The sequence below is a fragment of the Salmo salar genome, chromosome ssa07 (genome assembly GCF_905237065.1).
Source record: "Salmo salar chromosome ssa07, Ssal_v3.1, whole genome shotgun sequence".
Taxonomy (NCBI): domain Eukaryota; kingdom Metazoa; phylum Chordata; class Actinopteri; order Salmoniformes; family Salmonidae; genus Salmo; species Salmo salar.
The window spans coordinates 49,266,162-49,292,919 of record NC_059448.1 but is presented as its reverse complement, the minus strand read 5'-3'; the positions used below and the strand labels follow the sequence as shown (position 1 = coordinate 49,292,919).

General features: G+C 43.2%; 1 protein-coding gene across 2 annotated transcripts; it reads right to left on the bottom strand.

Annotated features, from left to right (window-relative positions):
• On the bottom strand, positions 1 to 26,526 carry LOC106609516 (protein SCAF11). 2 transcript variants are annotated; one of them, XM_014208424.2, is made up of 15 exons: positions 26,298 to 26,526; positions 18,225 to 18,298; positions 17,944 to 18,089; positions 17,680 to 17,763; positions 17,450 to 17,532; positions 9,332 to 9,402; positions 9,203 to 9,240; positions 5,764 to 5,834; positions 5,404 to 5,529; positions 5,090 to 5,190; positions 2,498 to 4,702; positions 1,983 to 2,287; positions 1,687 to 1,845; positions 1,367 to 1,486; positions 1 to 1,172 (listed from the first exon to the last, which is right to left on the bottom strand). In XM_014208424.2, exons 2-15 carry the CDS (start codon positions 18,262 to 18,264, stop codon positions 1,077 to 1,079), a joined length of 3,645 nt encoding a protein of 1,214 aa, XP_014063899.1. In that variant the 5' UTR covers positions 18,265 to 18,298; positions 26,298 to 26,526; the 3' UTR covers positions 1 to 1,076. The 2 variants fall into 2 exon arrangements, with proteins under 2 accessions (XP_014063899.1, XP_014063901.1); XM_014208426.2 differs by having other exon boundaries at positions 1,367 to 1,477.
• Between the last annotated feature and the right edge of the window lie 232 nt (positions 26,527 to 26,758).

The window sequence follows — 26,758 nt, the reverse complement described above, 5'->3', positions numbered from 1 at the left end:
TATTTTCTTACAATTTTTTATTGAAAACAACCACAGTAAGGTACTTAATTGTTACCCAGAAATGATTTGATAGAGAAAAACAGCTGCATTGGACCTTTAAAAATAGAAATTCTGATGTTAAAATTGATGGATGGGGTCAATAACTTTTCCATGATTGACCACAAACACACACACATAGCCAGACATGAAGCAGCTAATTTATTTCATTGCTCTCTAGTTATTTCGCACAATGTTTACGCAGCACATTTAACAAGTAAGGGACATGGCCGTTTTCACCTGATCTGCCAGACCCATACCGCACGCTACAAATTCACTGCTGATTGGACAACTGATCTCCAACTCTCAACCAATGAAGTCCCTGATACAATTACACTCAAAAAGACATATCCAGTCCACAAGCTTTGAGCTGTGATGACTAAGGCTGAGTTTACACAAGCAGACCACAATTCTGATATTTTTTTAACTAATTGGTCTTTTGACCAATCAGATCTTTTCCAGAGCTGATCTGATTGGTCAAAAGACCAATTAGTGGAAAAAGATCAGAATTGGGCTGCCTGTGTGATGCAGCCTAGAGAGTCATAAAGGCAATGCACATTTACCTAGGCTTTCTCCAGAATTATCATAATATAATATTTATAAAACAAAAACAAAATGAGAAACAATGACAATATTTTTTAACTAAGAAGTCATTAGGAGGTCCACGGTAGAGAGAGGGAGAAATTCATTATACCAGCTGGCTCCACAAGAGGGTGCTCTCCTCTGTACTACCCATAGCTCCATGTCCATCTCACCAGAGAACAGGTGCTAACCTTACTGCTCCAGCTACTCTGGGCATCTATCTCATAGTAGTTCCCAAGCCACAAGATCTACTTGAAATAACGGTCTTCTCACACTACAGTTTCCGATTGGATTATTTCTAAACAAAATATGAAATCTATAGAAAAATCTTCAAGGTAAATTAAGAGATATCAAAAGTCGGGCTCCAGTCTGTCAGCCGGGAGGCTGTGTTACACCTGGTAGAAATTGCACTTAAGCAGATGGGCTGAGACCGTTTCCCCCTCAGCAGATGTCAGGGTTCATTTCTTGCGAGCGTGTTTGTATTTATCTACGTAGGCCTTCACCAAGTTTGCCACTTTCCCAGAGTTCACCTCTCCACTCTTGCTGTGGCAGACCTGAAATATAAAATGCCCTCAGCAAATCAAAAAATAAACAGACTGTTTTGATTTGTTAGACACCCTATTTGAGTTCTGCTGGGTTATTTATCTTATTTTTAATACTCCTAAAAGCTACGTGTACTCCTAAAAGCTAAGTCGTTTTAATACTCCTAAAAGCTAAGTTCAAATACCAAAGGTTTTTAACCACTCACTTTTTCAACTGCTTTGCGTACAATCTCTTTGTACTCGTCCTTGGTGATGTCCTTGTTTTGGTAGTAGGGTTTCATGGCTGCTTTCACTTCATTGACGGCTCTCTCTTGGATCTGTTGTTTCTAAAGCAGATATCAAGTTAAGAAATCTAGTTCTAATCTAATAAAAGGATCATTCATTATCTGGGTCAGAATGCAAATAAATCATTCACTAGCAAAGTAGCTCCCCACAGTATATACAAAACACAAAGTATAGGAAGCCACTTGAGAATATTGAGAACAATACCTGGTGCTGTGGTTGTTACTTGTGGCGGTGACATTACCTTTTCTTTCTTGGAGCTGTCTGGGGGGGCGGCCCTGCTGTGCTGGGTGGTGGAGGATGGCATGGCCATGCTGTGGGCCTGGGCTGTGGTGGCGCCACCTACTTTGGTCATGGTGGGCATGAAGGGGGCTTTGCCATGGCCTGCCATGCTGCTCATCATCTGGGAAAGAGGCATGGAGGTATTCAGCAGGGCAATTCATGGGGACAAAGTACGAGAGAAGTGAAAATACTCAAACAGATTGATTGGGTCCAGAAGATTATATTTTGAAAAAGGATGCAAAATACTCCTCTCCTTACCTGTGTTGTGCGGCTATCTGCCTGTATGGCCGTCATGCTGCCCTGCTGCATGGGAGGTGGTGGTGGTGGTGGTGGTGGGAGGCCCTGGGCAGCTGTCACAGGGACCTGCAGGACAGGCACTGAGGAGTGGAGGTGCATGGGGACCTGAGGAGGCATCCCGAAGGGGGGTGGTTGCAGGCTGACAGGTGGGCCTCGCGGGCCCATTGGGTAATGCAGGACGTTCATTTGGGGAGGCATGACGTTCAGGGCGGGTGGAGCTTCTCCACCTGCATTGGGCTGGGCATTGGTCTCACTCTGAGCTGGGTCTGAATAGACAAAAATAAATATCAAGAATAATATTAGATTACCTAATGTACATTCTGGGCTTTTATTAAGTTTTACATTGGTGGCAGAAGTGGGATCCACATCAACTGTGCAACAGGCATCAGCTATACCATTTCGATATGCGCAGTGAAACTAGTAACAGTAATGAGTGCATACACTCCATGGCACACAATCTAAAGAAGGGTTCTGACCTGCTGTTGACGTCTCCTCCTGCCTGCTCCAGCTGCCAGAGCCTGCACCTCCCCCTCGATCTCTCCTGGAGTAATAGTTCTGCACATCTGCCGGGAGTGTCCTCCGCACAGCCCAGCTGGAAGCTGATGACCAGCCGGAGCGGTCCATCATCGATTCGCCCATCTCAGACTCCTTCCTGCGGCCGCCACGGTTCTCGTTGAATCGGCTGTAGGCGTCGCCCCCTGAATTGTTTGAGGTCCCTGAGAATGTGTTTCTGGGCTGCCACCGGTTTTCTGCCTGCTCCCCCTGTTGGTTGGAGGTTCCGTAGGCTCCCCGGCCTCGTCCTGTGCCTCGTCCACGATCTCCGCCCCAGCTTTTATCTTCCCAGCGAGGGCCACTTGTCACCCTGGCCTCTGTGTCAGCACGCGCCTTCTCCATAACCCAGTCAGGATTTTCCCTGCTGGGGGAAACATCTGCAAAGCCGCCGTTTTCAGAGCGGCCCGCGTCTCTGGCCGGCCTCTCTGGGAAATTCCTCCGAGAGGGGTCGCTACCCGGCCCAGCCCTCCATCCATCTCCAGTCCAGCGATCCCTCTTCCGTGGTGACTGTCCCCCTGAGTCTGGGCGCTGCGGGGAGGACCCTCTTCGGTAGGACCTGTTTCTGGACCTGGAACTAGATCTGGAACGGCTCTTAGAGCGCTTCCTGTTTTTCCTCTCACGGCTACGGTCACGACTACGGTCACGACTACGGTCACGACTACGGTCACGACTACGGTCCGTCCTGGGGGCGTCCCTCTCAGCGTCCCGTTCCCTGCTGCGGCTGCCCGAGGCCTGACGCTCCTTGTTGCGCTCCTGAGATCTGGAGCGCGACCTCCTCGATGAGTCCTGCTTCGACTCTCTCTTGGGAGACCAAGTGGTGGCAGCAGAGTGGAACCGCGACTTGCGCTGCCTGCCATTCTTCCTTTCCTCTACCTTTTCCTCTCTGACCGAGCTCTCCCGTTCCTGCCTGCTACCATTCCTCTTGTCTTCCGTGGCCTGGCTTGTGGACTCGTGAGCTGTACTTTCAGTCTCTTTTGGTGGATCAGAGGCCAGGTTGGTGCTGCGCTCACTACTGGGTGAATCACAGTCCATTGGTATTGCTTCTGTGTCATCCTCAGACAGACCGTCCTCTTTGCTGCCGGTTGCTGATTTTTCATTTGTGACATCCTTTGGATCATGCGGCCTGTCCTCCTCGGACACTTTTGCTTCTGAGGCGCCTTGAACTCTCTGGGACACAATCCCGTCTGGAGAGTCACAATGAGTCGAGCCAGTACAAGATTCAGGCTCTGCAGTTGGGCAGGGAGAGACCTCTGCTTTCTCCTCCTTCACTGAGGCTTCATCATCTGATTTCACTTTTGTTGGATCGTCAGTGGCTTCCACGGCATCAGCATCTTCCTCCCCAAGTTGTCCTGACTGCCCAGACTGGGGGCTCTCCAATGGTCTCTCTGGTGAGTTGGAAGAGGTGGGTGAGTTGCTTTTCTCTGGGTCTTCTATTTGGTCCGGGTGTTTCTCCCCTGCACCTTGGTCCCTGTCGGGGGAGAGCCCAGGGGTATTCAGCTCTACATCTGACGACGGTGACTTCTGGTCCTCTTCCTCACCATCCTCCTCTTCTTCCTTCCCACGTTCCTCTTCCTCAGAAAGATCATTTTCATCTTCGCATGGCTGGTCCTCAGTGTCCTTCAGGGCATCACAAGCAGAAGGTTCTGGACGGCCTTCCTCCTCGGTAGCGCTGGAGCTGCGCTGCACAGCCTGTGGGCTCACTGCAGTGTCTGAGAGCTGCTCCCTTTCCTCTACCTCTTTCTTCTGCTGCTCTAATTCCTCCTCCTCCTCTTTGGCTTCCTCTTCCTCACTTCCTGATGGACTACTGAGGATGACTTTGGAGGCCTTTTTTCTCGCTTGGGCTTTCCTCCTGGCGCTGGGCTTTCGCTGAGCTGCCCATTTGCCCTTCCTCTTACCAGCGGCTGCGGTGCTTTTGCCCGCTTTTGTGGAAGTGTCGGAATCTGAAGAGTGGGACTGCGAAGATGCAGGGTCTTGTGCAGGAGCTTGTTCCTCAGCCCTGCTGTGGCGGCCAGAGCGCCTAGTTGTCAGGGCCTCTGTCTGTTTGGAGGGGCCTTTGGAGCCAGATCCACGTGTGCCCTTCTTCTCCTCTCCTTTGGGGCAGGTGACTGCGCAAACTCTTCCCTGAAAGACTTATTATGAGACATAATCATGAATATTAGAAGTATTGTGAGAAATCAAACAATGGTCAAATGTAGCATAAAATTAGGCATAACCTATGGATTAAAGGTTTGGATTTGGTGCCTTCACAAAAGTGAACTCCTGATGCCAGGAAAACTGAACTCCTGATGTACAACCCAGACACATGATGGAAATTATTCAGAAAAAGTAGCTTACTGCCACAATGTAGCTTCGTGTAGCCAAGCAGCTTACAGTCACCTTGCGTGACCTCATTCAAACTCAGTGATTCAAGTTAACATTTATACCGGGTTTTGGGAGGGGGGGGGGGGGGAAACCTGAGGGGGTTCCTTTGAACAGACTCACTAAATGGTTGATAAGCATTTCAAAGCAGGACTCACCAAAATGCCCCGAGCCGAGAGGTGAAGCAGTAGTAGAGAACGGTGAGAGGGGTCTCAGAGGAAAGGGGCTGCTACTCCACTCAGAGGGATGGAACAACTGCCTGGGAGGGAAATATCAGATCAGAGCTCTACAAATTATGCTGACCAATTTCACTCATACTGTCAAATGCACTCAAAATCACTACTCACTTAAAATCACTTTCCATTGAAAAACTATCACCTTTCACAGGGTCTTTAACTCAACCTACAACCTCTACCTACAATATATACACACACTCCAACTACATACATTAATTGTGTGCGAACCAACTCACCTCGAGTTGCCACTGGCAGGAACGGGTACAGCAACAGGCATAAATGGGCAGTCTTGTGTTTTGCGGCTACACTGTTTACAGTCATCCTCAGACGGCTCCTCCTCGGGCACCCAAAGGGGTTCTGCACTGCAGAGTAGACAAAGGACACAATATACACACACAGAAAAAGGACATCTTTCATTGGTTGTCTTTAAGTCAAAAACAAACTTGAGAGAGAAAGAGTCCATTTATTTAAACTTTGTTAGGACAATGATGATTAGAACAGGGTTTCCAACAAATTGTGAAGTACCATAAGAAGTAGTTACTGTGTCTCTGCTCGGTGAGCTGCAAATCAAAATGTTAACGAAGTGGCCTACTCACATGCACTGTGTCATAGTCCCCATTGCTGTGCCTGTCTGGGCCGCAGACCAAGAGCACACAGGTCTTCTCACCTGGAAAAGAGAGAAACCCGTTCAAAAGGAGGCTTGGTGGTTGCAAATACCAGACAAGCACCCAGTGGGAACAAATGGGCCTATGAGGACATGGGGCCACGTTGATACTACTTATTCAACACCAGAGTATTATCGAAAACTCTTGGCTGAGCAAATTCAAACATGGGGAATGCTGAACATATTTCTAACCAACAATCTAAAATCAAATGTTATGTCAAATGCGCCGAATACAATTGGTGTAGATTTTACCGTGAAATGTTTGCTTACTAGGCCTTCCTAACAATGCAGAGTTTAAAACAAAGTAGTAACACAAGAGGAATACAAAATATACAATGAGATATATACAGGGAGTGCCAGATCAAAGGGCAGAGGTATGAGGTATTTGAGGTAGACATGTACATGAAGGCAGGGTAGTGACTAGGCATCAGGATAGATAACAATAAGAGTATAATAAAGAACATAGTAACAGCAGTAAATTAAGTGTGTGAGTAGGCATGTGTATGTACAGTGCATTTGGAAAGTATTCAGACCCCTTGACTTTCTCCACATTTTGTTACGTTATAGCCTTATTCTAAAATGGATTAAATAGGTTTTTTTTTCTCTCTCAATCTACACACACACAAAAATACCCCATAATGACGAAGCAAAAACAGGTTTAGACATTTCTGCAAATGTATTAAAAATAAAACTTAAATATCATTTACGTAAGTATTCAGACCCTCTCTCAGTACTTTTTGAAGCACCTTTGGCAGCGATTACAGCATCGAGTCTTGGGTATGACGCTACAAGCTTGGCACACCTGTATTTGGGGAGTTTCTCCCATTCTTCTCTGTAGATCCTCTCAAGCTCTGTCAGGTTGGATGGGGAGCGTCGCTGCACAGCTATTTTCAGGTCTCTCCAGATATGTTCTACGGGGTTGAAGTCCGGGCTCTGCCGGGGCCACTCAAGGACATTGAGAGACTTGTCCCGAATCCACTTCTGCGCTGTCATGGCTGTGTGCTTAAGGTCGTTGTCCTGTTGGAAGGTGAACCTTCGCCCCAGTCTGGGGTCCTGAGCAGGTTTTCATCAAGGATCTCTCTGTACTTTGTACCGTTCATCTTTCCCTCAATCCTGACTAGTCTCCCAGTCCCTGCCACTGAAATACATCCCCACAGCATGCTGCCACCATCATGCTTCACCGTAGGGATGGTGCCAGGTTTCCTCCAGATGTGACACTTGGCATTCAGGCCAAAGAGTTCAATCTTGATTTCATCAGACCAGAAAATCTTGTTTCTCATGGTCTGCGTCCTTTAGGCAAACTCCAAGCGAGCTGTCACGTGCCTATTACTGAGGAGTGGCTTCTATCTGGCCACTCTACCATAAATGCCTGATTGGTGGAGTGCTGCAGAGATGGTTGTCCTTCTGGAAGGGTCTCCCATCTCCACAGAGGAAATCTGTGGAGATCGTGGATCCAGAGCTATCTATCTAATAGAACTCAAAGGGTTTTCTTTAATGGAAGCGTCTCTAATGTCAAACATGTAAAGTGTGGTGTACCGCAGGGCAGCTCTCTAAACCCTCTACTCTTTTCTATTTTTACAAATGACCTGCCACTAGCATTAAACAAAGCATGTGTGTCCATGTATGCTGATGATTCAACCATATACGCATCCGCAACCACAGCTAATGAAGTCACTGAAACCCTTAAAGAGTTGCAGTCTGTTTTGGAATGGGTGGCCAGTAATAAACTGGTCCTGAACATCTCTAAAACTAAGAGCATTGTATTTGGTACAAATCATTCCTTAAGTGCTAGACCTCAGCCGAATCTGGGTAATGAATGGTGTGGTGGTTGAACAAGTTGAGGAGACTAAATTACTTGGCGTTACCTTAGATTGTAAACTGTCATGGTCAAAACATATAGATTCAATGGTTGCAAAGATGGGGAGAGGTCTAGCCGTAATAAAGAGAAGCTCTGCTTTTTTGACACCACACTCCAAAAAGCAAGTTCTGCAGCCTCTTGTTTTGTCTAATCTTGATTATTGTTCAGTCGTGTGGTCCAGTGCTGCAAGGAAAGACCTAGTTAAGCTACAGCTGGCCCAGAACAGAGCGGCATGTTTTGCTCTTAATTGTAATCATTGGGCTGATATAAATACTATGCCTGCCAGTCTCTCTTGGCTAAGAGTTGAGGAGAGACTGACTGCATCACTTATTTTTATAAGAAACATTAATGTGCTGAAAATCCCACATTGTTTGCATAGTCAACTTACACACAGCTCTGACACACACACACTTATCCCACCAGACATACCACCAGGGGTCTTTTCATAGTCCCCAAATCCAGAACAAATTCAAGAAAACGTACAGTATTATATAGAGCCCTTACTGCACGGAACTTCCTTCCATCTCATATTGCTCAAATAAACAGCAAACCTGGTTAAAAAAAACCCAGATAAAGCAACACCTCGGGGCACAACGTCTCTCCCCTATTTGACCTAGATAGTTTGTGTGTATCCATTGATTTGTAGGCTACGTGTGCCTTTTTAAAAATGTATGTAGTTCTGTCCTTGAGCTGTTCTTGTCTAATGATGTTCTGTATTATGTTCCATGTTTTGTGTGGACCCCAGGAAGAGTAGCTGCTGCTTTTAACAGCTAATGGGGATCCTAATAAAATACCAAATAAAGCTCTGCCAGTGACCATCGGGTTCTTGATCACCTCCCTGACCCTCCCCCAATTGCTCAGTTTGGCCAGCTATTGGAAGAGTCTTCATGGTTCCAAACTTCTTCTATTTAAGAATGATGGAGGCCACTGTGTTCTTGGGAACCTTCAATGCTGCAGAATGTGTTGGTACCCTTCCTCAGATCTGTGCCTCGACACAATCCTGTCTCTGAGCTCTATGGACAATTCCTTCGACCTCATGGCTTGTTTTTTTCTCCGACATGCACTATCACCTGTGGGACCTTATCTAGACAGGTGTGTGCCTTTCTAAATCATGTCCAATCAATTGAATTTACCACAGGTGGACTCCAATCAATGCAAAAATGTCTAAACCTGTTTTCGCTTTGTCATTATGGGGTATTGTGTGTAGATTGAGGAAAACAATTTATTTAAACAATTTCAGAATAAGGCTGGAATGTAACAAAATGTGGAAAAAGTCAAGGGGTCTAAATACTTTACGAATGCACGAATGTATTTGTGTTGTGTCGGTATGCGTGTGTGCATGTAGTGTGAATCTAATGCGAATCTAGCATGCTAAAACAAACTTGTTTCTTAGTTGCATCGCATGCATTACATATCTTCACAGTTGGACTCTAAACCCATAAAATCTTGCATGAACCGTACATATTATTTATTATGAAATAGATGCCTCTACAAGGGGCCTGAAATTACTAACCTTCTTCTTGGTCAACACAGAGGGGTCATCCTCGCTGCCTGGGGAACACAATTTATCTTGTTACACTTCATGAATAAAATGCCCACAAATGAAGGAAAGATGATTTATGCAAGGAGAATAAGCACATACATTTCCGAATAAGGCCTTTGGCTTCTGATGTCCTCTCCGTCTTCAGTCTCCTCCATCTTCCTCCTTGTTTCCTTAAATATAAATGTGTTTTTTACATTTGTCATAAAATGTGGCATGCATTGAAACGTGTGGCTTTCTCGTGAATTTTTTTGCAAAATAACTTTACATTTACAGACTTACACAGTTTATTAGGTACACCACCCCGTTCACGAAATTGGTTTGCTGCTACAAACAGTGAGTCACGTGGCCGTGGCTTGCTATATAAAGCAGGCAGATCGGTATCGAGGAATTCAGTTACTGTTCGATTGAACATTAGAATGGGCAAAAGGAGTAACCTAAGCAACTTTGAGCGTGGTATGATCGTCGGTGGACTTTTCATGCACGACAGTGGTCATCAACTAGTTCAACCGTGGGCTGATTTTCTTTCTTGAGCGGCTGGTCAGGAGACTGGAACATAATTACAAATTTGTAGACTGCAAATTGACTGCAAATTAATTGCAAGAATCCCAAACAGATATTTGATCTGGTCTAGGGTTTACAGAGAACGGTGTGACAAACAAAAAACATCCAGTCAGTGGCAGGTCCTGTGGGAAAAAACTGCTTGTTGATGAGGGGTCGAAGGAGAATGGCAAGAATCGTGCAAACATGCGGGCCACAAACAGGCGAATAACGGCACAGTACAACAGTGGTGTGAAGAACGGCATCTCGGAACGCACAATTCGTGGGGACTATTTTCCTGGCACACATGAGGTCCCTTGATACCAATTGAGCAATGTTTCCATGCCCCGAAGAATTCAGGCTGCTCTGGAGGCAAAGGGGGGTCCGACCCAGTACTGGGTGTACGTAATAAACTGGCCCCGGAGTAGATTTTAAAATAATTGTCAACATATAACACCATATTAAAGGTGGAGAAACAACTAGCAGGTGGGAACAGAAAGAGTTGGCTGCTACTATGCAAGAGATTGTTTGTGGAGAAATTACCTCTGCCCTCGACTTGCAATTAAAACCGGTAAATGAATCTCGTCATTGCTCACTTCTAAAGTGGATACCTACTCAACTAATCAAATGTCCTAGCTGTCTTGATATCCTAGCAAGAAACCATATTGATATAGCAATGCTCCAAGAAATAATCACCATCTTGGTTAAGGTGAAGACCAAGAAGGCAGAATCACGTTCCTTAAATGTATCCATAATGGAAAGAAAATTGCCTTTATTGATGTGTATGCTCCAAATTCGTTTGATCACAAGTTTTTTGATTCTCTGAACAGCCTATTGTTAGAATTAATTGAAATCCAACTAGTTATTGGGACAGACATGAATGCCATTTTGAACATGTGGGACAAATCTAAAGACCAACTACAATCCACATGTAACCAAGGCCCTCCAACATATACTCTCTGATTACAACCTCATTGATGCCCGGTGAGCACATAGTCTACTCTTTTGCTTTAGGAGTTTCTACTCAAACAGAGTACTCCATTTTCTCTTATCTACACCTTTATTTTCTAAAATGAAGAAAAAATAAATTCGACATACAATTTCTTCGGAAAATATTCAGACCACTTGACTTTTTCCACATTTTGTTATGTTACAGCCTTCAAAAATGTATTAAATTATTTTTTCCCCTTTAGTAATCTACACACAATACCCCATAATGACAAATCGAAAACAAGTTTTTTTTAAATTTTTTAAACAGCCCATTTGCTATGAGAGTCGCAATTGAGCTCAGGTGCATCCTGTTTCCATTGATCATCCTTGATGTTTCTACAACTTGATTGGAGTCCACCTGTGGTAAATTAAATTGATTGAACATGAATTGGAAAGGCACACACCTGTCTATATAAAGGTCCCACAGTTGACAGTCCATGTCAGAGCAAAAACCAAGCCATGAGGTCGAAGGAATTGTGTCGAGGCACAGATCTGAGGAAGGATACCAAAACATTTCTGCAGCATTGAAGGTCCCCAAAAACAAAGTGGGCTCCATCATTCTTAAATGGAAAAAGTTTGGAACCACCAAAACTCTTCCTAGAGCTGGCCGCCCAGCCAAACTGAGCAATCGGGGGAGAAGGGCCTTGGTCAGGGAGGTGACCAAGAACCCGATGGTCACTCTGACAGAGCTTATAGTTCCTCTGTGGAGATGGAACCTTCCAAAAGGACAACCATCTCTGCAGCACTCCACCAATCAGGCCTTTATGGTAGTGGTCAAACGGAAGCCACTCCTCAGTAAAAGGCACATGACAGCCCGTTTGGAGCTTGCCAAAAGGCTTCTAAAGACTCTCAAACCATGAGAAACAAGATTCTCTGGTCTGATGAAACCAAGATAGAACTCTTTGGCCTGAATGCCAAGCGTCACGTTTGGTGCCAGCATCATGCTGTGGGGATGTATTTCAGTGGCAGGGACTGGGAGACTAGTCAGGATCGAGGGAAAGCTGAACAGAGCAAAGTACTGAGAGATCCTTGATGAAAACCTGCTCCAGAGCACTCAGGACCTCAGACTGGGGCGAAGGTTCACCTTCCAACAGGACAACGACCCTAAGAACACAGCCAAGACAACGCAGGAGTGGCTTCGGGACAAGTCTCTGAATGTCCTTGCGTGGCCCAGGCAGAGCCCGGACTTCAACCCCATAGAACATCTCTGGAGAGACCTGAAAATAGCTGGGTAGCAACGCTCCCCATCCAACTGGACAGAGCTTGAGGATCTGCAGAGAAAAATGGGAGAAACTCCCCAAATACAGGTGTGCCAAGCTTTTATCGTCATACCCAAGAAGACTCGATGCTGTAATTGCTGCCAAAGGTGCTTAAACAAAGTACTGAGTAAAAGGTCTGAATACTTACGTAAATGTCATCAGTTTTTATTTTTAATACATTAGTAAAAATGTCAACCTGTTTTTGCTTTGTCATTATGGGATATTGTGTGTAGACTGAGTAAAAAAGTTAATACATTTTAGAATAAGGCTGTAACGTAACAATGTGGAGAAAGTCAACGGGTCTGAAAATTTTCCGAAGGCACTGTATGAGCTTGTCTGATCATCACCCTTACTACAAATGTCAGAATTCTATGGAATACCATCAAAGGTTTTATAAAAATGTATGCAACTGCATTAGAGCGTTTTCAACAAACCCTTTTTTTCAGACCAGGTAGCTATTACTATTTCCAAAGTCAAGACACAACTTAATTTATTGACAAGACGAAGCAGAATTTGCCATCCATCGAGTTAGACTCAACCATGACATCTATGGTAATCGTCCCAGTCATTTACTGCCCAACAAGCTAAGCCGTAATGATCAATTAGCTGATATAGCAACTATTGAATCTGAAACAGGGGAATTACTATCAGAACCCAAATTAAGACATTCTTCTATAAATAACTGTACATCTCAATGTAACAGTAGGTTTGCTATGTAGAGGGACTATAGGCAAAGCCGATAGAGAAGGGCCGAAAGACTAGGAAAGGCCAATATCGGCTCGGCCGTTCTCTACGATGGAGGACTCCATCTCTACTTGTGAAATCACAATCGTTTCCCATTTCAAACATTTGGGAGTAGATATAAGACCATTGCCAGAAATTTTAACAGAACGTTCAATCCAACCTCAGATTAACCAGCAGCATATATATCGTCAGAAAGGAATATTGCCATGGCTTAATTTCTGTAGTTCAATGCTTCCCATGTCTCGCCCTTCTGGCTATTGGGATAAAATTAATGGTGTGATTTCAAAATTAATATGGCAAGGTAAGCGATCCCGGTTCAAATGAACTTACAAAGAGGGAAAGACGTAGGAGGACTAACTGTACCAAACTTTAAATTGTATTTCCAGGCACTAGCATTTCACCCCATCCTAAATTGGTTTAGACATGATTCTTCCACCCCTGGCTGAGTATAGAGAGAAATATGGTGTATCCCATTGCCCTGGAAGAGGTAGTCTTCACTGATAAATCCCTTATTGTAAACCTCGCTATGGTCCTATTATACTCAATTATTTCACAATAATGCCTTTTGCATCCCTCTAAATGGTCCAAATATGTAATCACTACCCATGCCGATATCATGGACGGCAATGGTTTGAGAACATTTCAAGATTAAAAGACATACACATTACCAATCGACTCCTTTTTTTAAATATTTACAATTTAGGTCATCTATGCCAATGACAGGATTTATAAATAATCTGGGTTCCCAAAAATATTGAATCTCTATAATATATAAGCAACTTTTGGAAAGCACATTCTGTGCTCGCCATTAAAAAAGTATGGTTCAAAGACCAAAGTGAATCTGAACAACCATTTAACTGGAATAGAATATGGAAAAATATGACCTTGGTGTCCTAACCCTTAACTTGTACATTTTAAGTTGGTATTTAACACCAATGAAAAGTTATGAAATTGGACCCAACTCCCAACTAGGGTTGTAATGACCGCAGTTAAATTCGACGTCTTTTTGGTAGTACCCAAATCGCTAATGACCATTAGGTCACTAATGGTCTGGTACTCAGGGCTGTATTGTCCCTCTAACCACTGACATCAATGCAAATATCGAAAATCACATCAAACACATCATTAAAACAGTAGCATGCTTTTAAACCTCACCATTAGGCTACATTTTTTGGACCTCACTGATGATCAATTTGAAGAAAGAAGTTCTTCAAATTGAACATGGTCGTTGTTTCAATGTCAAACAACTAAATGGAGAGCGCTTTTTAAGGTGATGATTAATTCAAAGCATTTAAGACGTTGCATGTAGAACACACATACGAATATTAGAGCCTACGTATAGACATATGCCTTTATGAGCCCAAGCCCCCAAAAAATACCCGGAATTAAAATAATTACTGTGCTGTTATACAATACATTTCGCACGGCAGAAAAACGTTTATTTTATAAAAACACAGATTTAAGATGTCTTTGATATATAATTGGTCTAGACTCCCAACCATTTTTTGGGGAGTAATCGCCTTGGAGTGTGGACTGTATTATTATGCATATTGGATGGACTGGTTACCTTATGCTACACTCCAAACTATCCATGAGTCTGGGAGTGAAGGTATAAGGCCTAGGTGATGCTGTTGGTTCATTGATTGTGCAGGTGGCTTACAGACTTAGCCTACAATTATAGTGACTTTGAATAGCCTAGTAATAGGGTATGTTTAATATATTCATAATTAATAGGCTGACATTAACTTTAGCTACAGAATAGATCACCATTGTGTTTCATCTCCTCCTCTCTCTCTCCTTCATTCCTTTCTCAAGCGTGCACAGATAGGGGCTGTCAACAGTTTAAATATGTTTCTTTGTGAAAACATGTTACTATTGATGTTCATGAAGATATTTCACTTAGTTTCCCAAATTAAGTACTGGGTAGCTGCAGGAACATGGTTGGAGAGCCCGTGGCATACATAGTTTGTGCAGTATATCACCTGTCACGCAGTGAGGATGCATACTCTTCAAAGAGTGATTCATCCACAAAGTGAAATAAGTCTTCTTATAAGCCCAGACATTTCTATATGCAATCCCGTGTGAAAGCAGGGTTTTGATGGTTGCCACTAAAAAGAGGAGGATCCCAGCTGCTACTATATTTATTTCTCATCTGCTCCGCTATAAAACAGGAATAGCCTACCTGGCGTAATTTAAACTGTGGGAACGCGGCCTCCATTCGCTATTCGAGTGCATAAGGATGACAAGTACATTTTCCCCTCCCCCTGTTCCTACCCATTTGATAATGGGCCATTCTAAATCAAAACAAATGTGACATATTAGTAAAGACAAATTTAAACTGAAAATAGTCTGATGGGTGAAAATATGATCATTTGATGAGAGAACAGGTTGCGCAGCCTGAGGCAAGGAAGAGTGCAAGCTTTTTATGCAACATTTTCAAATAGAATAGCCTAGTCGCATCATGCAGTCCACATGCTTTGATTTCTAAGACATTCTAAGGTTTGTATCAGTCACAACTAAATTCGCCAAATAACTACAGATAGAGATATGGGGGAACTGACACCCAACCTGTGTTGCTAGGAAGGATGGGAAGGGGGGGCAGATAGAGATATGGGGGAACTGACACCCAACCTGTGTTGCTAGGAAGGATGGGAAGGGGGGGCAGATAGAGATATGGGGGAACTGACATCCAACCTGTGTTGCTAGGCAGGATGGGAAAGGGGGGGCGGGCATGTTAGGCTGGGGAGTGTAGGCCCACCTCTGTTTCTTTACATACCACTTGTGTTACTACAAAATCCTGTGTGATTAATACAATCATTTCTCTATGTATTTCTTAGTTTTGTATCCTTTAGAGTACAGGTACATGTGGTATAAACTAAGTGTGTAAATTAACATGTATATTGTACCTGTAACAGCCACCTCCAACAAAAAAATGACAAAACAAATAAGTGGTAAAAAATAAATACACTGCTCAAAAAAATAAAGGGAACACTTAAACAACACAATGTAACTCCAAGTCAATCACACTTCTGTGAAATCAAACTGTCCACTTAGGAAGCAACACTGATTGACAATACATTTCACATGCTGTTGTGCAAATGGAATAGACAACAGGTGGAAATTATAGGCAATTGGCAAGACACCCCCAATAAAGGAGTGGTTCTGCAGGTGGGGACCACACCACTTCTCAGTTCCTATGCTTCCTGGCTGATGTTTTGTTCACGTTTGAATGCTGGCGGTGCTTTCACTCTAGTGGTAGCATGAGACGGAGTCTACAACCCACACAAGTGGCTCAGGTAGTGCAGCTCATCCAGGATGGCACATCAATGCGAGCTGTGGCAAGAAGGTTTGCTGTGTCTGTCAGCGTAGTGTCCAGAGCATGGAGGCGCTACCAGGAGACAGGCCAGTACATCAGGAGACATGGAGGAGGCCGTAGGAGGGCAACAACCCAGCAGCAGGACCGCTACCTCCGCCTTTGTGCAAGGAGGAGCAGGAGAAGCACTGCCAGAGCCCTGCAAAATGACCTCCAGCAGGCCACAAATGTGCATGTGTCTGCTCAAACGGTCAGAAACAGACTCCATGAGGGTGGTATGAGGGCCCGACGTCCACAGGTGGGGGTTGTGCTTACAGCCCAACACCGTGCAGGACGTTTGGCATTTGCCAGAGAATACCAAGATTGGCAAATTCACCACTGGCGCCCTGTGTTCTTCACAGATGAAAGCAGGTTCACACTGAGCACGTGACAGACGTGACAGAGTCTGGAGACGCCGTGGAGAACGTTCTGCTGCCTGCAACATCCTCCAGCATGACCGGTTTGGCGGTGGGTCAGTCATGGTGTGGGGTGGTCTTTCTTTGGGGGGCCGCACAGCCCTCCATGTGCTCGCCAGAGGTAGCCTGACTGCCATTAGGTACCGAGATGAGATCCTCAGACCCCTTGTGAGACCATATGCTGGTGCGGTTGGCCCTGGGTTCCTCCTAATGCAAGACAATGCTAGACCTCATGTGGCTGGAGTGTGTCAGCAGTTCCTGCAAGAGGAAGGCATTGATGCTATGGACCGGCCCGCCCGTTCCCCAGACCTGAATCCAATTGAGCACATCTGGGACATCATGTCTCGCTCCATCCACCAACGCCACGTTGCACCACAGACTGTCCAGGAGTTGGCGGATGCTTTAGTCCAGATCTGGGAGGAGATCCCTCAGGAGACCATCCGCCACCTCATCAGGAGCATGCCCAGGCGTTGTAGGGAGGTCATACAGGCACGTGGAGGTCACACACACTACTGAGCCTCATTTTGACTTGTTTTAAGGACATTACATCAAAGTTGGATCAGCCTGTAGTGTGGTTTTCCACTTTAATTTTGAGTGTGACTCCAAATCCAGACCTCCATGGGTTAATAAATTGGATTTCCATTGATTATTTTTGTGTGATTTTGTTGTCAGCACATTCAACTATGTAAAGAAAACAGAATTGAATAAGATTTCTTTCATTCAGATCTAGGATGTGTTGTTTAAGTGTTCCCTTTATTTTTTTGAGCAGTATATAATAATGCACCGCAAAGTGACTGCCATTAAGCTGCACACTGTTTGAATGCTCTCTAAGTTTAAAGACCACGTTTTGACCAAGGGTCTTTGTCAGGTTAACTGTGCAGCAGGGCAACCCTTTCACTAACACAAGACCTCTACTCACTTCAACAAACAGCCACTGGCTTCCGGGTCTGTGCAGCCACACTTCTCTAGCTCTGATTGGCTGACTCTCTTCTTCACAGGAACCTGAGATTCACATCACAACTGAAGTCAAATCACGTACATTCTTCCTGCATAGTGACTAAAGCTATAATGTAGCTTGTGAAGTTTCATGACATGCCATTTACAAATTATGAAACAGAAGGTCGAGCCAGTGGAGAAACCCCTGCTTACCGTCACACATCCCAGCACAGCATCACGTTTGTAGACAACATTGAAAGGCTGCCTGTCCACTGGGCAGGATGGAACTGCCTGCAACTTAAACACAGAAGAAAAAAAAAACATCAGTCCAACACACATCTTAGCCATGTATAGTCTCCTGAGCCTCACCGGGAGTAAGACCATGGCTTATCACAATAGACAACTTGCCAGTTGCAGCACTACCTGTTGCCACAGAGGGTGATGTGTCTAGGGGGTAGGACAGTACATGGTGCTTACCTCTGCCCATCTGAGGAGGCAGCTGAGGCAGAATAAATGGCAGCAGCTGTCGGGCATGGCCAGGACACAGCGGCCCAGGGCGCCCAGGCAGATAGGACACCGCTCCGCCTCTTCCGGCTCCGGGTCGCCCTCTGGGGTCTGTCCGTCTGACAACCAGAGAGAGGTGGCACAACAGCTTGTCATTCAAGAACAAACTTGAGGGTAGAGACTTTCAAATGAAATCATCACGCCAAAGCCCACTGAAAGATCTTTTTCATGATGACTGGCTGGCAGTTCCTTACCATTTCCTGATTCACCCGTCATCTTTGGCACACCCGTCATCTGTGTTGCTTTGTCCCTAATGACCAGATGACCCCTGGAAATAGAAATTAATGAGAGATTCTTGTTAACAACCCAGTCACAGTGCCATCACTTAATTACATTAAACTTGAGATCTGTGTGTGTAACCAATTTGTCAAGCAAGTTTTCCATCGACTTTAATGCATTATTTACACAATGGCCAACTTAATCCTTAAGAGTCTATTGACACACCTGTTTGTCAATTTAAGTAACAATTTATTACATTTTTTTCCCATCTGTCAGTTTAAACTAGAGATATCAGTTTTTTTGCATAGCTTGCATCGCAATCCACCGCATCCACCTATGTCGGCCTTCCGCATCTGCGGTGGAAGGTGGCCGAGCTATAGTGGTGTTTGTCAGACTGAGACATCCCAAAAATCTGTCTTCTCACGAAAACATCTGTAGCGTCCGAATGGCTACAAACTATTATGACTGCTCTACAACCCCCACAAGTGTCACAGGACTCGTCTGAAGGTAACCCATACAAACCAATGGAAGTATGGAGGTACTTTTGTGCCAACAAATAAGGGGTAATTATGCATCCAAAAAAAAAATATATATATATATATTTCATGAGCCTTCTTATATATCCTAGATATAGGACAGACACTTCAAACCCTTATTTCTTATGATTTCTTTTTGGACTGTCTTTTATGAATGTGTTACTCAATGTGTTTCTATGGGCTATAGTATTAAAGGTCAAATTCAATATTATATCAAATAATTGACAAGTTACCAATCTTCTTCAGATTCTCATCAGATCGTCCAAAAAACCCACCAAGGTACCTAGCTAAGTCTAGCCAACCCTATTTAGATGTACGCAATACTTTTAGCTAAAATAAAGTAACGTTACGCTAGCTAAATAATTTTTTGGTTTAATATAGAATTGACTGGTGATGTTATTGAGATCAACTGATAAAATTAAACTGTCTTCAATTTTAACTTAATATTCCTGCATTTTGGAGTGGAATGTATTTTTATCACTAAGCGTTTTATTAGGTCCCACTGCTTTAGTAAGAACTTCTCACTTGTAAGTAATTGTAAAATACAGTTCTGGAGGTTGTATTTTTTTTTTATAGATTCTGAAATGCATCTACCCCCTTGTCTGAACATCTGATGATACCCGGTCAGCCCATAATTTAAATGTATCATCAATCATCCTTGGCTTAAAGTCGCAGTCCATTACAATTTCTCGCAGGTAGGAACAGTGAGGGAAAAAGTATTTGATCCCCTACTGATTTTGTACATTTGCCCACTGACAAAGAAAGGATCAGTCTATAATTTTAATGGTAGGTTTATTTGAACAGTGAGAGACAGAATAACAACAAAAAAATCCAGAAAAACGTCAAATGTTATAAATTGATTTGCATTTTAATGAGGGAAATAAGTATTTGACCCCTCTGCAAAACATGACTTAGTACTTGGTGGCAAAAACCTTGTTGGCAATCACAGAAGTCAGACATTTCTTGTAGTTGGCCACCAGGTTTGCACACATCTCAGGAGGGATTTTGTCCCACTCCTCCTTGCAGATCTTTTCCAAATCATTAACGTTTCGAGGCTGACGTTTGGCAACTCGAACCTTCAGCTCCCTCCACAGATTTTCTATGGGATTAAGGTCTGGAGACCGGCTAGACCACTCCAGGACCTTAATGTGCTTCTTCTTGAGCCACTCCTTTGTTGCCTTGGCCGTGTGTTTTGGGTCATTGTCATGCTGGAATACCCATCCACAACCCATTTTCAATGCCCTGGCTGAGGGAAGGAGGTTCTCACCCAAGATTTGACGGTACATGGCCCCTCCATCGTCCCTTTGATGCGGTGAAGTTGTCCTGTCAGCTTAGCAGAAAAACACCCCCAAAGCATAATGTTTCCACCTCCATGTTTGACGGTGGGGATGGTGTTCTTGGGGTCATAGGCAGCATTCCTCCTCCTCCAAACACAGCGAGTTGAGTTGATGTCAAAGAGCTCCATTTTGGTCTCATCTGACCACAACACTTTCACCCAGTTGTCCCCTGAATCATTCAGATGTTCATTGGAAAACTTCAGACGGGCATGTATATGTGCTTTCTTGAGCAGGGGGACCTTGCAGGCGCTGCAGAATTTCAGTCCTTCACGGCGTAGTGTGTTACCAATTGTTTTCTTGGTGACTATGGTCCCAGCTGCCTTGAGATCATTGACAAGATCCTCCCGTGTAGTTCTTGGCTGATTCCTCACCGTTCTCATGATCATTGCAACTCCACGAGGTGAGATCTTGCATGGAGCCCCAGGCCGAGGGAGATTGACAGTTCTTTTGTGTTTCTTCCATTTGCGAATAATCGCACCAACTGTTGTCACCTTCTCACCAAGCTGCTTGGCGGTGGTCTTGTAGCCCATTCCAGCCTTGTGTAGGTCTACAATCTTGTCCCTGACATCCTTGGAAAGCTCTTTGGTCTTGGCCATGGTGGAGAGTTTGGAATCTGATTGATTGCTTCTGTGGACAGGTGTCTTTTATACAGGTAACAAACTGAGATTAGGAGCACTCCCTTAAAGAGTGTGCTCCTAATCTCAGCTCTTTACCTGTATAAAAGACACCTGGGAGCCAGAAATCTTTCTGATTGAGAGGGGGTCAAATACTTATTTCCCTCATTAAAATGCAAATCAATTTATAACATTTTTGACATGCGTTTTTCTGGATTTTTTGTTATTCTGTCTCTCACTGTTCAAATAAACCTACCATTAAAATTATAGACTGATCATTTCTTTGTCAGTGGGCAAATGTACAAAATCAGCAGGGGATGAAATACTTTCCCCCCCCACTGTAAGATCTGTTTGGATGCCTTTTAATTTTGGTGATCTTTGTCCAGACCTTTATTGTGTTATTTATACAGGCATTTTCTATCTTCCTAGTGTGATTGATTGCATTGATTATCTTCATAAATATAGTTGCACTTATTGGTTTTTCCATTTAGCTGTTGATGCTGGGTTTATCCAAACAATTATTTTAGTTGGACGGCTATATAATAATGCATTAGGTTTGGTGATGCTAGTCCCCCTGCTTATTTACATTGTTTGATTGTTTTAAGTTGGGACAGGGACTGTTCATCCTCTCCATATGAATTTACTCAGGAGTTTATCCCACTGTTTAAAAGTGTTTGGAGTAATAGTTTTTGATAGATTCTGGAACAGGAATAAAAATCTTCGGAGGACATTCATTTTAATAGTTTAAATTCTTCCTGTTATTGTTAAAAGGCACTAATGTCCATATTTGTAGGTAGGTCCTGTTTAAACTGGTTTCACAGTGTTCCAATGTCAGGTCTTGGGGTATAGTAATCAATAGGTATTTCAGTTTATTTTGATACCATTTAAGTTTAAACTTAGTTTTGATGTCTTGGGATATTGGTTGACCTACAGTAATTGGTTCTGATTTCCCTGTATTTAGTCTGTATCCAGATACGACATTATGGTTTTATTTCATCCATAGTGGCGGGAACTCTAGAGAATAATGTACCATTGACCCTTATTCTGACAGTGTTTTTTGCATCATTTGCAGCAAGTTCAGGAAAGTTTCACAAAAGTATTATTTGCTTCTGCATCTAGAGTTAGCATAAGCTATTTATGTTTTTTCTTGAGAGCGTGTTCCATTACATTATTAATGTTTTTATTTAAAAAGGCAAGTCAGTTAAGAACAAATTCTTATTTACAATGATGGCCTACCCCAGACGACACTGGGCCAATTGTGCACCGCCCTATGGGACTCCAAACCACGGCCGGATTTGATACAGCCTGGATTTGAACCAGGGACTGTAGTGATGCCACTTGCACTGAGATGCAGTGCCTTAGACCGCTGCGCCACTCAAATTAAACTTTTGCCTAACATTAATTTCTCAGAAGTCTGCTGGACACAAAACCCATTTGGTCAGAGTTTATGATATCTGGGATTATATTACTGAATCTATTTGCAATAATTTATGTAAGCAATTTTTGGTCTCCGTTCAGCAACAATATTGGTCGATACGATGCACATTCTGCTGGATGTTTACCTTCTTTATGAACAGTAATAATAGCGGAGTTACAGGTTGGTACGTACTCTATTTTTGAAGAAGAAGCATATGATATTATCGCGCCTCGAAGCACTGCTTTGGCCCCCACCCATTCCATTATGGGAGACCTCCATCATTAATCTCCAGATATTGTTTCAGTGTGCCCTGATTCTATTCTTAAATTCAATGTCATGAAAAGTGAATTATTTAATCTCTAGACTGTCAAGCCTTTCTTTTGTCATATATTTAGTTTCATACTTAGCATGATCCGATATTTCAATTAGTCTAATGTGGAGGTTAATGACTTTGGCTAGGTCTGTTTTAAACATGAAGAAATAGTCTAATTTCGAGTATATTTGTTGCGTGCTTTAAAATAGGGTGTAGAGTTCTACAAACATCTATCAGACCCACCGCCAAGTCTGCCCTTCTTAGTGTCGCCGCAGCCTTCTCTGTCTTGTGTTTATGTTGACAATCTAACATGGGATTCATGATAAGGTTGAGGTATCCTCCCATTACTGTTGTCCCCTTTGGCTCCATGATAAGTAGGTTTAGCATTTTGGATATCAATTCGGGTCCTTGTTCGTTTGGGTTATATACATTTAACGTTATTTCCGTGCCCTCAAACCTTCCATTTACTAGTATGTATCTTCACTCTGTCTACAATGGTTCTTTGTGTGAAAAGGGATATTGTTTTTGGTCATTAATGCTACCCCTCTTCTTGCTGAATGGTAGGATGAGGAAAACAACTGTGCTGATGCCAGTTCTAATTTTCTATGTTCTTCTTTAGATGTGTTTCTTGGAGAAATGATATCACCTCCATCTCTCTTCAATTTTAACAATATTTGTCATTTTTTAATGGGGCTATTAAGGCCATTTACGTTAAACAAAGTAATTTTTATTTCAACAGCCATTTAAGTATTTAGAAATCTTCATAACGGGTGTCATTCTCTTTGTTTCTTGTAGTACCCATAATACACTGGTCCCCTCTCATTTTCCCATTATGCTGTATTTATTGTTCCATTGCCTGTACTTAAAAATGACACTGTCTTTATGAATTGTTTTGTTCATACTGGACTTCAAGACATACCCAGGCCCAAATCAAAGGCTATTCAAAATTATTATTTTCCAATTGTGCTACCACTTCCCTTGGGTAGCATGGGTCATAGGACCCATAAATTGGGACCCTTCCCTTGAAAAGAGCTTACTTACAGCACAGAAATATATTCTATAGATCCTTTAATTAGATAAATAGCAAATACATAAGGTAAATGCACATATACATAATTATCAAATAAAAAAGGAGAATATTATAGCGGTAACCAATTGGGAAGACGAGCTGTAAATAGTAATAACACAATAAGACTGGGAGGACATATCTAGAAACATGTCCAAGACAACCAACTCTCTACTCGAGGGAATACTCATGAAAAATATTGACTGAATTTTCCAAAACTCCAATAACACAATCAAATTACAACCATGACATCACACCAAGTTGCTAGCGTAACTTTGGAAGAATAGGGCTAACCAGACCCACATACTATATTCCTGCCCAGTCATGAATAATTTCTGTCTGAAAACATCAAAGCAGTGACTCGCTCCTGCAAGTTCATGCTCTACAACATCGGTAGAGTACGACCCTGTCACACACAGGAAGCGGCGCAGGTCCTAATCCAGGCACTTGTCATCTCCCGTCTGGACTACTGCAAGTCGGTGTTGGTTGGACTTCACGCTTGTGCCATCAAACCCCTGCAACTTATCCAGAATGGCATAGCCTGCCTGGTGTTAAACCTTCCCAAGTTCTCCCATTTCACCCCGTTCCTTTGCACGCTCCACTGGCTTCCAGTCGAAGCTCGTATCCACTACAAGATCACTTGACTGAGGAAAAATATACTTACTATAACAGATGTGGTTGTCCCACCTATCTATCTTAAGATGAATGTACCAACTGTAAGCCGCTCTGGATAAGAGCGTCTACTAAATGACTAAGATGTAAATAAACAATAATCCTATGGGGGTGGGGTTGAAGGCGGCCCAGTATATCACTGGTGCTTTCACTCATCCAGGATATCTACTCGAAACAGTGCCTGAGGTGGGCACGCAGCATCAAGGACCCCCCACACGCGCTGTTCTCTCCCTTACCGTCGGTAGACGATATCGGAGCATGAGGTCTGATACCAACAGGCTCAGATACAGTTTCTATCTACAAGCATCAGACTGCTGTGATTCTCCACACCTTATCACAATTGCTGACACCAGACTCTTACTAATTTCTCAATTTATACACTTGCCCCTATCCCCAATACACATGTAAACATTGTACCTTCCTGTATTATATTAATGCTAAAAATGTTATTCTATTCTACTGTCATTTACTTTATGTTCGTATTGTTGTTGCATTGTCGAGAAGGAACCTGCAAGTGAGCATTTCGTTGGACGATGTATACCATGCCTATCCCGCACATAAGACAAAACTTAAAACTGTATCAGCATAAGCACAGCAACTGCGAACAAATGGTCTCGTCTTTGCCAGCATGTGTCTGGCGAGTAACTACTTGAATGAAAGGCTGATTTGGCCAAGGATTTCTCTCGGTCTCCACGTCCAATAGAAGAAACAAGCATACTTGAATAGTGGATCGCTAGCTAAACGGGTTCCCGACCAGCAGATGAAGCAGGAGACTGGAGACGTCAGAGCTCTGGAGATCTCCCGAGTGGCGCAGCGGTCTAAGGCACTGCATCTCAGTGCTAGAGGCGTCACTACAGACCCTGGTTCGATTCCAGGTTGTATCACAACTGGCCATGATTGGGAGTACCATAGGGCGACGCACAATTGGCCCAGCGTTGTCCGGGTTAGGCCGTCCATTGTAAATAAGAATTTGTTCTTAACTGACTTGCCAAGTTAAATAAAGGTTAAATAAAATAAACTTGAAAAAAATCAAATAAAACACTGTCACAAAGTGTACATAGCCAGTTGATGTCTGCTTGGTGAGTGGAGCAACAGGAAAGTTTGTACAGCTGAATGCATTCAACTAGCCTTATGCATTTAACCTCTGAATCAGGAAGCAAAACACTGTCCAGTGAAAGCCAGAGCAAACGGGTTTACCACAGTGGTAAGAGTACAACAAAAGGTATTGCTTAACCAGTGTGTCAACTCTGGCTAAAATACAAGCAGGCCTGGACACAGTCGCAGATATTTCAATTAAATGGGTTATACAGGTCACTGAGGCCAACACTCTACCATGTGAGCTGCTAAAATAACTAACGTTAGCAATGTTCTCTATCATCCAATGGCATCTTGGATTATTTAATTTACCAGCTAGTCAGCCAACTACTAACGTAAACTTGCTAGCTTCCAACTATCTAGTAAATTTGGCGAGTTGTGGTCTTGTATTTTATGTCCAGCTAGTTAACCAAATACCTCGCAGATAGCTGTCAAGTAAGTTGACATTTAATTTAGTAAACATTATGAAATGCCCTGCGGTCGCTGACGTTAACAATTTAAACTTTGTGGCCCATGTGTGATGTAACACGACCTTTCAACTTATTCTTGTATTAGTGTGTACTAGTGCCCCTCAAACTTCAACTAACTTCTATGTTTAGCTGGTTAACTAGCTACTTGTTATTTCTACTAGTTTGATAACTAAGTTAACAAGTTAGCTGGCTAGTTTACAATTCAGATAACGTTAACAAGATGGTCATAATCAGGCGCTAGTCAGCTAACTACTTTTGGTTGATATAGGCTAGTCAGATGTTAGCTAGCAGTCTACTGACAACGTAATGGTATTTAGCTAAGTAACAATAAACAAAACAAATATGCTCATAGCTAGCTAGTTAATTATTCAACTTCATTGGCTAACGAGACTGGCCTGGCCTACAGTACAGACGCTATATTAGCTAGGTAGCTGTTACCGTGGCTAACTAGCAGCTAACGATACTTTTGCTTGCCAACGGCTGCAGACTTGCTAAATTGGTTAGCTAGCTACGTGTTTGTTGACTTACCCGAAGCTAAATCAATAGCTAGAAAACTGGCGTGGTTGTTTATTTTTTGCTGTCTCACTTATTTCCGTGTATTGGTTAGACTCCAAAGCTAGAAGATAACCTGAATATAGCCGAATAGATAGCACTGCTAACTCGTTATACATTTAAGAACGTCTCGGCCACATGTCTCGATGTCTGTCTGAGACCTGTGAAGTTTAAACCGCACCGCACAGTGTCGCTGCAATACACTTTACACTAGGGAAAAAAAATTATTCAACTGTTTCCGGTCCCAGATATAACCGGAACACTGTTCAGTTGCCAATGATATTAAAATATTTTCAAGAAAGCATTGATATTTTCCTTGCTTTTCATTGAACGGAATGTATATGCAATAAAATGACAAGAAACAATTATACCAGTAACTGGCATGGGGGCTAAAAGGTTGTCATTTCATAAACAGTAGCAGGAGACTGACAATTTGT